The sequence below is a fragment of the Dermacentor variabilis genome, chromosome 8 (assembly GCF_050947875.1).
Source record: "Dermacentor variabilis isolate Ectoservices chromosome 8, ASM5094787v1, whole genome shotgun sequence".
Classification (NCBI taxonomy): Eukaryota; Metazoa; Arthropoda; class Arachnida; order Ixodida; family Ixodidae; genus Dermacentor; species Dermacentor variabilis.
In genome coordinates this window covers 25,173,773-25,187,651 of record NC_134575.1, presented here as the reverse complement: position 1 = coordinate 25,187,651, position 13,879 = coordinate 25,173,773, and the positions used below count along the sequence as shown (strand labels likewise).

The 13,879-nt window shown below is 47.2% G+C and overlaps 1 protein-coding gene across 1 annotated transcript; it reads left to right on the top strand.

Moving 5' to 3' along the window:
* Window positions 1-331: 331 nt before the first annotated feature.
* Window positions 332-13,681, top strand: LOC142589845 (transcription factor IIIB 50 kDa subunit-like). The gene is made up of 5 exons (XM_075701466.1): window positions 332-560; window positions 2,041-2,385; window positions 4,600-4,701; window positions 10,537-10,839; window positions 12,620-13,681. Exons 1-5 carry the CDS (start codon window positions 498-500, stop codon window positions 12,989-12,991), a joined length of 1,185 nt encoding a protein of 394 aa, XP_075557581.1. The 5' UTR covers window positions 332-497; the 3' UTR covers window positions 12,992-13,681.
* Window positions 13,682-13,879: the final 198 nt, after the last annotated feature.

Genomic DNA, 13,879 nt, shown 5'->3' with positions numbered 1-13,879 from the left:
CGAGTATGGAAGACCCTCCTGGAACAGCTTTCTTTTTTTTTTTTTTTTTTTTTTTTTTTTTAATGGGGCAACGTGCACTGTGTTAACCGAGTGTTCAGTAATCGAAATGGTTCTATGCTTCTTTTGAAATTCCCGCGTCCAAATGTGAGCGAGCAAGAGCGATTTTCCCGGCGTTGGTTCTTTATTCTATGGACGCACATTGTGAAATCTATGTGATATGTCTGGGCAATTTCACGGTGATGAATGGGGTGGAATCTTTGGACGCGATACTTCATCAATTTTTTTTTTTTTTCAAGCCGGCGTCGCATCCGACAACCAGCTGATCATCATCATCATCACCATGGGAACGGCTGGTCCAGTCAGTGCGGTCGCATCAGTCGCATGCGAAACGCGGTGATCTGTTTTCGGGACGACTGCTGGCGTTGTTGCTCGTTTTGTAAAATTCCGTCTTTTGCTCTGCATCAGAAAGCGAGCGTAGAACACTCCAAGATATCCGAATGTCTTCTGACGTATGTCCTTCGTGCGGCGCCTCTGCTGTGACCGAAGAAAGCGGCGATGGAGTAAGTGACATTCTTCACGATTTTGCTGTCCCGAGTCAGTCATTCTGCTGCCTGTTTCGTAGAAGCCTGGCTCGCTGTTTGTAATGACATTTTGGGACATTTTTTTTCTTCTGATGTGTCTGTCAACATTTTAGTCTCGGTGTAGTTGACTGCAATTTGATCTAGACCACTGTGTTGTTGGAGACAAGACAGATTGTGGTAGAACAAGGAACGTCGCTAACGCCAACGTTTCGACAAGTCTTCTGCCCTGAAGAAGACAAGACCCCTTGTTAAAACATTGGCTTCAGTGATCTTCCTTGTTCTACCACTCGTAATTGCTTCAAGCCTCCATCTTCCTGACCTTCTCCTTTGTTTGAATCAAGAGTTGGGAATAGAACTCGGGAAAAGCGTTTTGAATGCGGTGAGTTTACATGATAGTCTAGGACACAGCATCAACATGTCAACCTGTCAAGCGATGCTGCACCTTAATTTCTGTGCCATTAAATGTGGCGTTTTTGACAAGGTGCACGATGGTGCAGTTGCTTTCATGGAGATAACCTAGGAATTGTAACTGAAATGTTTGATAATCTATCTTGGTAACAACTTCAGAGTGCAAGAGAACATGCTCGCGTGCACACACGGAAAGACCAAAGAAAGGACCCCTCTTTGACACAGGCACTTGTGTCAAAGAGGAGGTCCTTTTTTTGGGGGTACTTGTGGGGGGGGGGGGGGGGGGGGTGTTCAGCACTATATGTTATTCACCTTCTTAATACTGTTAGTAATATGTTAGGTGTAAAGAACTGAAGGAAGCAGCTAGTTGGTTTAGTGATTTGGTTAGTGTCAATGACTACTTGATTTGACTAGGCTTTGCTAGTCATGAAGTGTGTGTTTTCTTGCAGTCTGAAGATTTTAAAGATTTTACTCTCGTGGAGATACTTCTCCAGGAGATGTTACATTTAGCATCTAAATAGGGTATTTCAACAAAGAACTGGGTTTTTCAGGTTCCTAGTGTACTAGTTCATGATAAGACACCTGCCAAACCTCTCAAATTGTGTGTAAAGCTTACAAATTCAGGCTTGTTCTGCAACATTACGAATGGAAAAAGAAATTAAATTTGAAAAGATTCGTCACATTTGTTTATTCAGACAAGTTCCTGAAGCAGACGAAGTTGGCAACAACGTGGTAGCTAAAAAAGTCACTGTTAAAAATAATGTGCTGCTTGTCAGTTCGTGCTCTTTCAAGTTTGCTGTTGCTTTGTGTAGTGCATCTAAAGGTATGTCATTGTAATTTTGTACCTCACAAAATTTGTGTGCTCAGGCTAACCTAAAGAAAAAATGTGCTGTACCTTTTTTTGTGTGTGTGTTGTGTCCACGGGGTGTTTATAAATTCTGAAGTTTACAGGTTCCCACGTACGTAATAAGAATCGACTACAAAAGTGCATATGTCCTTGAGCTATCTTCGTATCTGGGAAGTTGATGATGATATATGAATTGTTCTGCAGTTTTCACGGGTGTGCACCGCCTGCGGAGCTGTTTTGGATGCTGCTCCGTTGCGTGCGACGGGGTTCTCGGGCGGCGACGACGGCCTCTGCTTTGTGTCCTCGACGAGCAGAAACACCTTGACTCTCTGCCGCGCCAGAGGCGAGAGGGGAGCACGGTTTCAGTGCCTGCTGAGGGAAGGACTGACCGGAAACCGGCGCCTCTGCAATGATTGGATCAAGCAGATGGCCACGAAAGTGAACATGGATTCGGTGATGGTGCAACAGGCTTGCGACATCTTCAACAAGAGGTTCATTAAGCAGCCGTTCAGCCACCAGATGGCCCTTGCGGCCGCCAGCTGCTATCAGGTACCGTCGACAGGAAGACAGCCTGCAATGTTGTCCTGTGCCGTGTTTGAATTAGTAGTAACAGGAGTACTGGTGACGTTCCGAGATCTCCAAACCTTGTAAAAATGAAGTACTGGCAAACGTCTGAGGGTCCTAGATAATTTGTTGTAATGTTTGCTTATGACGGCGAAATGCAGTGCCCGGGAGCTGTGGTGTTTGACCTTGTCCAGCAAAATGTTGCAGCTGGGATGCTGAGCTGCATCAGTCACATTGCGCTCGAGGTGGAATGCGTGAACAGCTCCTACAGCAATAAAAAAAAGTACTGAGCCCTATTTTCATAAATTTTAGAAACGCTACCACATGCTTTTACACATAAAAGGAAGGCACTTGGTAAGCGCAAGTACGGTAGAATGTTGTGATATGGGGGGGGGGGAACCTCAAGAGATAAAAGAAATATGTCCCAAATAGCAGGAGTATCACTTACTGAGAAAGATGTGCAGAGGTTCAGCACTATATGTTATTCACCTTCTTAATACAGTTAATAATATGTTAGGTGTAAAGAACTGAAGGAAGCAACTAGTTGGTTTAGTGATTTGGTTAGTGTCAACAACTACTTGATTTGACTAGGCTTTGCTAGGTTTAATTTCAAGGAGGTGTCACAGCAACACATTCCTGCTTCAGTTAGTGGCAGAGCAACATGCGATCATGTAGCAAGTGTCCAAATTATCAAACAGCGTGCCGTAAGGCATCCAAAATATGGAGTGAGTGGTGATGCCATGAAGCTTTCAAGCTGTGTAAACACGCTACGCATTAAAGGTTATTCATATTCCTGCCTCCTTGAGTCTTTGCCATCGCTTCTTAAGGATGGCTTTGTGGATTGAATACAGGTGTTGGAATAAATATATTTCAGATCCTACCTATTTACGAAATCCTTTAGAGCTTGATTCTGTGGTACCATTTATAGGGAGTTGCGGAAATTTTATTCCAATTAGGGACAGTTCTCTTTTTCACTACCCAAATACAAAATCAATGAATTAAGAGTCTGTTGTTTGGTTTAAGGGGCAGTTCCGTTTAGGTGATTTCTGTTTACTGAGATTCTACTGCATAAAGGTTGGGAAACATGTAAGGTTTAGCGAGGGGGGCCCCTCCCTATTTGGGCTATGTCATAATGATAGAGCAACAGCTGTCAATACAGAACCTCTGTAATAGTGCCTCTCTCTTCCCATTCCTAATTCATGGAGCCGTAGGAAAACACCTGCATTTGTGACTTCTAGATCCTCTGTTCAAGCTGTATTTTTTCTTGAAATATTGCTTTCTTTCTTTTTTTTAAATTATTGCTCTTTTAGGTAGCCTTTCTCCTTTTCTTTTTTTCAATTGTTGCTGTTTGCACATTTTAGGTGTGTAGGTGTCGGCAGACGCCGTTCGCTGACAAGCCTGGTTTTTGCAACTGCACTATCGTGTCATGGGGCCCACATTGAGGGTTTAGGCTAGGGCCTGTCACTTTATGCAACTACACTATCATCACAGGCTTGCTCAGCATAGTGACTACCTAAATTTTAATATGAATTTGAGCCGGTTTAACGTAAGACTATTCCAATCTGTTTTTAGTCCAAATCGGCCATTTGCCCTCCGAAATAGGTCAAGATTGCTCGGGCTCTGCCCATACAGGCCTGGCACTTGCCCATGTGGGCTGGACCTATCACTGAGAGCTAATGGCCGATTTGGAATAAAAACAGATCGGAATAGTGTTATACGTTGTACCGGCCCACGTCTCGAAATGCTGGACCTGGTGCAGGTCAACATTATTGCCACAAAAAGGAAAAAAAAAAATTGCTGACGTTGTAAGAGGGCTATGCGTAATGCCGTTGCTCATAAAAATATAAAAGAAAAGTGTCACACACGTTTCTTCTTGCGACTTCTTATGTGTGGCAGCCGCAGTGATTTAAGGAACAGGGCAAGTCGGTGTGTAATGGAGTCATGACAAATCCATCTCCTGGGTGCTGACACCAGAATTGGCTCATAGAAACAAGTGTTACAGTAACTTATTTAGAGAATGCTTGCCAATATTTTGGTAGGGTTTCTAGGTTTGGAACTTTCAGTTAATTAAAAAAAAGTAAAGAATGTTGTCTTAGTGCTCCTTGAATACTACTGTAAACATGTTATTGTGCACGATTGTTGGCCTTTCAGGTGATTTTGCTCGTGGCATGTTTCATAACTGTGCTCGGTGCATCACAGGTGCTGCGGGAGAATGGCCGAACCATATCGCTTCCCGCCTTGGCTCAGATGGCCCAGTGTACAGGCCCAAACCTGTTCCAGGCCATTCGCACGGTCACCGAGGTGAGGATGCGTACCATTCACGTCATCTCCTATCGCTTAACTGTCACTGTGGTGAACACAGTGACATGTTAAACATGAATCCCAAACGATTTAGCAATAGGGAAGTACAGTTTACGCAGAACCCTTGTATACAACGTAACAAATTCACGTAAGATATAATTGACATATTGATTGATCTAATGGATGTCGCTTACAGAACCGCGATATCTGTTCTTTATGCAGAGCTATTGTAAACTTGGTTCGTCTATCTTTTTTTCGAGATTTCGAATTTTTGAAATTTTTAGTAACAAAATTCAGGTCCTATATCGAAATTCCGCTTCCAATAGTCGCCAGAATTTAACTTTCTCTCTCAAGTGTAACAAATTTCATGAAGATCGGTCCAGGGGTTATCTCGGAAAAACTTTTCTGCGTTTTACATGCATTCAAATAGGCTTCGTCGGAGCGGCTTATCACGTGACCTCTTGCGTCGAGATGACGGAGCACGAATAAATATTTCCCGACACGTTTGGTTCCCAGTAGCTGTGCCAGTAGTTTTTATTCGGTGCGTGCTTGTTAGGCTGATCTGCTGTGGCTCTGTCTGCAGAACGGGAACACTAAAACCAACCGCGCACTTTGACGCGCGATCACGTGTTGGGCCGACAGGTTCGGCTTCAATCGCGTTTTTACCTCCATGGGCTCTCACCGCTCATACGGGTGCTGGCGAGATTGTGCACCTCGTTTAAACAACAAAGGTAGTCATCAAGGCCAACAGAGGTAGTGATCAAGGCTCTAGAATTTTCATCGGGCCGATCTTGTTGCGTTTAAGACTTGTTCTCTCCCTTCTCTAAAGCACCGCCGTCTGGAGTGTGCAGGTGGATACCACTCGTCGTTAGGCGCCGTGTTGCACGTAATTTTTTGCTGAGGGGGCAAATCGTTTGCCTTTACGGCATTTCACAGTACGACGTAGTTCGCCAATGTCCGGAATAGCTCTCCGGGCAAACGCGCAGTTATATTTGCGAGCGTTCGAAACGGCGCCGAGCTGAAAGCCAAAGCGACGCGCGAAAAGAAGACACTCAGCCCGCTTAACTGTAATCCGTTTTATACATCAGGCATGTATATGTAGCACGTAGTGGTTCAGAGAAATGAAGAGGGTACTATTTTCTGCTACCAGTTAGCGAACACCGCTCAGCACCCGGCATTAGCAGACATCCGGTGCAACGCTGCGTAATAAGCTATGCAAGAAGTTCGGTGACGAAAATGTATCACTCCGCGCGTTCCATTCGTGCTTGGCTGCACGCCGACGGCGTTTGCTCGCGCGAGCGTGCAAGTGAGGCTGCCGCAACGGGCTGGAAAAGAAAACAAACGTACCGAAAAGAGAAACGCAGCAAATTGATCTAAAACAACGCATTAGATGTGTGTATACTACGGTTTGTTTCTAAGGGTCTAAAAAAAAAAAAAAAATCGCGCTACCCCCAACACCGTTGCACCTAGCTGATGTCTGAAACGGAGATGGTAGATTGTCCATGGCCCGCTCGCGTAACTGCCCGTTGCTTGCGTCTCTTCGATTGGACGTCGAACTAAAGCCCTTTAGACTGAACGCGAGGAGAACGCCGCGTCATGCATGGGTTACTCGACAAAACTCTGTGCGTACGACGCAAAGACGCTAGCAATCATTTGGCGTGCATGATCGAAAGGTGCTGCTTTTCGTGACTCAATTGCGTAAGTTTGGCGCCGCCCCCCCCCCTTTATTTTTGCGCAGTTTTTGTAAGACCCCTGATATTTTTATTTATCGTTTATGCAGCTCGCGGCCGCTTTACAAGGGCGTGCGTTTTTTTTTTTTTCTCGAAATCGTAGAAAACTAATTTTGCGCGCCTTACCACTGCAATTTTTCTTACTGAAAATCTTGCGGAGATATCGCATTTGATGGTCCGGATGGTTTTGTGGAATACTTGGCACAGTTAGTTGTCTGGTTCTTAGGAGAACAAGATGCGGTTGCCTTCGTTTATGGAGAAGCAAGCTACTTCCAATCCAGCGCTAGTATGGCGCTTCTGCTCCCGCCTGTGGGCAGTTGCGGAACGCTGCCGGTCGGGGGCGATTGCGCGTTTTTCATAGGAGCGGCGAACCAGGGGCGAGGATGCAGGATTCCAGTTTGCCAGTTCAGCAGAGAGATGCATGTGTTGACCGTTGAAGCCTGCTTCGAAGCTCCTAGGAGCTTAGGATACAGGATCCTAGGATACAACTGTATCCATACATGCATATGCACAGCTCGACTACGCAGTTTTCGATTATTCGCCGTAACTATACTTGCAACAGTACCGCATTGCACAAACAGTAAAGCATGCCAGAACACGTGTGCTTAACGAACTCGCCAATGTAACGACCGGCAGCGACAGTACTTTCACGAGCCATCTCGCCTACGTACACCCGTGAGCAAAAGTATACGGACCACGGGAGCGCGTGCCAAACTGCATCGACGCGCCGTCTACCGACGCGGCGCCTGCTGTCGAGAGGGCCGCTAGAGCAGCGGTGCGCATGCGCGTCCCATCATATCTGCTGGCCTGACATGTAGCTTTGCCTGACGTCGCTGTGGTGCTCGTAGACTAAACGTCCACTGGGCATCGTTGTCGCTGCTCCGTCCCATTTTGGCCATTGTTTTACGCAGCGGCTGCGGCTGACACGCGCGTCCGCCGCGCTTCGCTTTCGTTCTTTCTTTGGGGGAATTATCGCACGCCGCACTGCCTCCTCTGACGCCTTTAGATGACTCGCACAAAGTTGCCTTCTGCGGCTTTGTGTTATCTCGAACTGTTCCAATGCTTGCTGCCGCAGGTAGAAGCAAGGTTTTGCAATCGGTGTCCGCCGTCGCGTTAATAAGTAGAACTGAGCTGCAGGGGCTACTATGCTCCGCAAGCAGCAGGGTGCTAAAAGGAGAAATTAGCGGCACCATACTGCCTTTATTTCTTCAAACCCTTCAACAAGGCTTGAACAAGAAATGCACGCGAGGGTGCCACGACAGACAGCAGCGACAACGCTGACACATGCGCGAGAATATAAAATCAGGTGCAGCTGTGCGGTGCACGCTGCCGTGAAGTTCCAATTACGGTTGCCTCCTTGCGAATCGGGTCGAGGTTACGGACCTGAATCACTGGTCGGGGTGACCATCGACAGACTGCGGTCTTGAGGGCACTTAGGACGAGCCAATGTGTTGCTGTTATTTTCGTAGATTATAATTTTCACAACTGTATACATGATTTCACTACGCTGTCAATTTTCCATAGGCGGCGATGACGCCTCGAAGATGCCGTGGTATCCGCTCGTAACGCGACGCCATGAGGAGATCCCGACCAGTGATTCAGGTCCGTAACCTCGACCCGATTCGCAAGGAGGCAACCGTAATTGGAACTTCACGGCAACGTGCACCGCACAGCTGCACCTGATTTTATATTCTCGCGCATGTGTCAGCGTTGTCGCTGCTCTCTTTAGTGGCACCCTCGCGTGCATTTCTTGTTCAAGCCTTGTTGAAGGGTTTGAAGAAATAAAGGCAGTACGGTGCCGCTAATTTCTCCTTTTAGCATCCTGCTGCTGGCGGAGCATAGTAGCCCCTGCGGCTCAGTTCTACTTCTTAACGCGACGGCGGACACCGATTGCAAAACCTTGCTTCTACCTGCGGCCGCAAGCATTGCAACAGTTCGAGATAACACAAAGCCGCAGAAGGCCACTTTGTGCGAGTCATCTAAAGGCGTGAGAAAAGGCAGAGCGGCGTGCGATAATTCCCCCGAAGAAAGAATGAAAGCGAAGCGCGGCGGACGCGCGTGCCAGCGCAGCCGCAGCCGCTGCGTAAAACAATGGCCCAGATGCGACGGAGCAGCGACAACGATGCCCAGTGGACGTTTAGTCTACGAGCACCACAGCGACGTCAGGCAAAGCTACATGTCAGGCCAACAGATATGATGGGACGCGCATGCGCACCGCTGCTCTAGCAGCCCTCTCGACAGCAGGCGCCGCGTCGGTAGACGGCGCGTCGATGCAGTTTGGCACGCGCTCCCGTGGTCCGTATACTTTTGCTCACGGGTGTACATACGTCGCATTCGAAGAAAGGGCTGTTCCGAAAAGTGAACGAAAGTCTTGTCAGGCTGCATGCAACTGCAGCCTCTGGTGTCGAGCACCGGCGTGGCGTCACCCGCTCCGTTTTAGCTAGAGGCCGCGGTAGTATATCAACAAGTACCGCACCCACGACCTCATCCAACAGCAGCAGTAGCAGTGTCCAACGGTTTCCAAACGGATCCCAACAGCCCGACGGGTCGCGTCCGACCCACTTCAGTGCTAAGCCTAAAAGTCTGCGAAGCACCGATTGTGGCGGTTGCCATCGCTAGCGACAAGCCAGACGGCCTTTGGTTAAACAACCGCGACGTTCATCGCGCAGCGTGCTGCTTTACTGCTGCGGAATTGAAAGATTGGACAAAGAAACATTCGCGGACAAAAGGATCGGGCTCTTTCGACGCGTGCGGCGTCACGTACGATGACGCGTGCGTCCGCTTGCGCCGTACCGTGTGGCGTAACGTCGACCGCCAGAGTTTGATTTCGGTTCGGTTGTCGCTGCCGGCTCGAGAGGGGTCACGGCGTGCCTGGCTCAAGTGGTTTTCCGATACGTGCTTTAGAGAGGCCCGCCGCATTCTTGATTTTGCCCACGATAGAATACGCGAGGCGTAGCACCGGGAATGCAACGTTCGTCAGGCGCCAATAAACACCGTGACAGCGAAGGTGCAGCTTGCTCCCCGTTATATATATATAAAAGTGAATAGAGCCGTGTAACCTCATCGTCTATCTCTGAGCTTGCTAAGTCTATTTACTCGTTCAGCGAAAATACGTACGGAAAATTCGGTGGCGCCGAGGTTCTGCTTTAGTTATAGTGTTCTATGCTATAATAATGCTAAATGCTATAGTTGTAGTGAAATAGTGAATGGCTGCATGGGTGAGAGTAATTTTTGCCAACAAGAGCGTTCCGAACTGGAAGAGTGGCACTGCTTTGTGGAGTGGAAAAAAATGGCGTTCACAATAATTCGTTTCTTAAGTTTGGTTTATTTTTTTTTTAATCTTATGGATAGGGTTAAATGATGCTAATGAGCTGCCGGTGTTGGAGTCGTTTTGCTGTATGAATTATGTAATACTGACAAGAGGCATAGTTTAGGGTGATGGTCATACTAGGGTGGGGGGACGGTTGTCGATGCGAGTCGAACCTTTTGTTACTGTTGTAACAGGATGTCACTTGATTGAGCTTTGATTGCATTGAAAATGACAGGTAAAGCTAAAGGGGGTGCAACAACAATTGGGAGAATTCCAAATCAGTTTCTCTCTAGTTTCAGTCTCGAGACCCCGAATTTTATGAGAGCAGTGGCCAAATAAACGTTGCAAAGATGGCGTCACCATAGACTTTAATAAATGCTGACCAGTGGGGCAAATACCCGTTTTGAAAATGGGCCTTGACCCAAAGCTCTCCCTTGACATCGAAGAGCACAGTTTAATGATTATTATGATAAGGAGCCACTCAACTATCATCCCTGCGCTCCCGAAGATTTGAATAAACGCTTGGGATTGCCCAGTTATAAATGTTAGTTAGCTTGGTAATCACCGAGGAGTGTTCTGAAAGAGAAGTGGCACAACGTTAATCGAGGAGAAGGACTGCCCAGCTCACTCAGAAGTTGAGTGGACAAAAAGTTATAGAATGGAGGGGTAAGTTTAACTCCTTGGCTGTCAGTGCCGATGCCGTTGGCTCTCGTCGATGCAAGCGAATGATGAACGAGACATGTTCATGCTATTGGCCTTGCAACTAAAGGGAAGAAACCCCATGGTTGTTTGCAGGATACGGGCACAGGAACGATGCCTGCCAGGCTGCAGGATCTGCTGCCTGAAGCGGCACAGGCGATTGACCCCTCCGAAAGGGCAAAGGTGGTGTCGCGTGCCACCGCTCTGCTGGAGCCGCTCCGGTGCTGCTGGTTCTTCGAGGGGCGGGCGCCGCGGTGCGTTGGGCCTGCGCTCATCTTCATTGCCTGGAAGTCGCTCGACGTCGACCATCAAAACGTCTCGTACGCGACCTTCTGTAACATGCACGGTTTGGGCAAGCCCACCAGCTCGCTCATGTCCACGCTCTCTGACCTGAACAAGGCAAGTCCTAGGGATAGGAACGATGCCCCCAAGTAGTAGTCCGTGTTCTCTACTTCACTCGTTGTATTGTTGCGTATTTGGTATAGCCTTAATTACTTAATTACATTAAATGGCAAGGCTGTAGAGTTATTGTTTTCTTTGACCAACCAATCCTCTTCCTTCTGCACAGATTCATTGTAATATGTCATTGTTTTAATGCCTTTTCCCTAATCTGTGGATCATGAACCAAGCTAAATGACCATCCTACTTGACTCACATGTGCCGACTGTCACTCATGTTTATATGTGCATCTACTCAAACCCCTTATCACTTACCGACACTCACACCTGTGAAACGAGTATGTGCGATTGTGCGATTGAGTGAGTATGCCAACCTATGTGCTTGCTGCAGCATTAAGGCTTCTGAGTACAGTAGAATACACCTTATGTTAATCTGTTTTAGAAAAAAATTCCAGAGAAAACGTGCTAACTGGGAAAACGTATGATCCGACATGCATAGTCATTTTTGCAGCCTTAGCAAGCTTACGTTTGTGCTCCTCAAATTCAGCCTGGGTCGGCAGTTTTCTTGGACAGGGCATTTTGGCAAGCAGTTTTGATGTGCCTACTCGCTGGGAATCGTTGTGGCAGGAGACGTCGACCTAGTGGTGCCCAGGCAGCCTGAAGTTTGCTTTGTCATTTCCCTAGTTTGTAGTGTTTTAAGACGCCAGCGGGTAGCCGAAACAAAATCGAGCTGATGGGAGATGCTGGAATACGATGCCGCCAGAGTGAAACATGATGCCCACTTTGTGCTGCCTGCAGCAGGGAGTGGCCGTGCATCAGCATTGTTGCATGCTAAAAGCGTGCAGTACACTTCCAACAGCACTAAACCCCACTCGTCCGCCATGAAACAGCTAGATAAATGAAAATGATTATCGCAATAGGGTTGGCAGCGATAGCTATAGATGCAACGTGCGACAAGATTTGCTGGTACCGGAAAAGGAAACAGAGTGCGCACCACATGCCAGCATTTTCACGTGACACGGGCGGGCAAGTACTGCGGGGAAGCTGCCGTGCCTGGTGCCCATACTACTCCCAATTGTATGCACCTCACACCCTTTCTTGTTTACCTGGGAAAACACATCGTGCGATCGCAGTTTGGTGATGTACTGAATAGTCGTTGCCAAAAGATTGTGTTTTACGGGAACGCATGAAACGGTAAAAAAGCGCAACGGTTTTGGATCATTTTTTGTGTTCTCGGTTGCGAATGTTGCCGCCAGTCAGTGAGGTTCTGCTGCGGCTATCTGCATGAAGTTCTCACTTGTGCAAAATATTCGGCCACACAACTTAGCTTATTAAGGTGGTTAAACACGATCAACTGGTTGGCAGCACAAAGATGGTAACTGATGTATACGCTTGTGTCGATGCGCAGGTTGCATAGCACAACAAATACCCAAAGTGACAGGAATAGGTTCTCTTGTTTTTATGCTTTGTTTCACGCATGGCTGGCGACACTGAGGAGACCAGATGAGCTTCTCACATCTGGTGCCTACAAAAACCACGAGTGCAAGTAAACATAAGCCAGGAGCTTAGCCAGAAAGAAATGCCATTTGTCCCACTCTGCCTTACTAGAGAGTTCTAGCATAGCATTACTGCCTGCTGTCACCCACTCATACGCGCAGTTTTACAGCGCACGTGTCAGGGAGAAGTGGTACTAGCATGGCGTCCAGTGATATTGTTAATACCCTACTGACATTACGTTACACCTGTATAATGCTGCTGTCTGCCACGCTGGTCTCTTTCAGGTACTTGTGCAAATGGCCAGTCATATCCCGTGGATCAAAGGTAAAAAGCTGAGTGCCAACACTGTATTGATGTACGTGCCAGACATAATCCGCTACTCGGCATCGTTAGTGATGGATGCCACCAGCAGTGCGGCAAGCACCAGTACAGGGCAGACAGGCGAGCAACGATCTGCAGTCGTCTATAAAATGTTCCGGAAGGGGAGAAAAAGGACCAAAATGGCGCACGATTATGCTGCTGAAGTGGCGGACTGCGACGGCAATGAGGACATTTCGGACTCTGAAATTGACCTCCTCATTCGAAATGAGCAGGAGGTGAAGGTGATAGAGGCATTTCTGGAATCTCGAAAACGAAAGAATATGACGGATGACTGACATTTTGTTCAGCAGTAGTGTGTAGTCTCTGAGGAACTAAGAGGACGCTAGTGAAAACTGTTGTAATTGTTACAAATGTTCCGAGCCACGTTTGACGTGGCCTCGTGGTAGTGATGCAAATTGTCACTGCGGCGAGGACGATGCAAGACCTTCGAATCTAAAACCGGCATTAGGTGGCATGGATGGTGCGTTCTCTAGGATCTCGGAAACTATGGAAGTATTGACGCGTGTCGATGAAAATTGAATGCATTCGTGAAACATATTAAATATGTTAAGTAGAAACAGAAATATGCAAGCAGCAATTTTAGCATCTGAATTCATGCGAATGTAGATATCGTAAAACACCGTCTATATGCCCTCTATAAGGGGGTGAATGATGTTAATGCTTTAGCATTACGTTGAACTACAAGTCCTTCATAAGGGGCAACCTTCTTAAATGCTTCAGCATTAATTAAGGGCATGTCCACGTGAGAACAAAACTTGTTGGGTGAGTGGTGCTTTTCAGTTAGTCATTAACTTGGCAAACTGTGATAACCACTGAACTGCACTGCCGTTTTCTCTACGGCCATCTTTTCATGCTAGGAATGTGTTCAGCTGTCGTGCATGTTTCTGTTTGGTGGCACATTTTCACTGTCCTCCATTCCTAGACTGGTGTTTTCATGCTTTGTATTAAAGCTGCAATGTTTTTTACCTTGTGTGTTTGTCAGTGCCACATGCACATACCATGTCCACATACCATACCAGTACCACATACCAAGAATAGTGCATTCTTGGAAACCAGTTCCATAATGGCTTTGTCATGTGAAAAATTGGGATTAAGCTTCGCCTTTAAGAGTGGAATGCGACAGTGTTCAAAGACCCTTACTGCTTTTCATGCTTCGCGGCAAC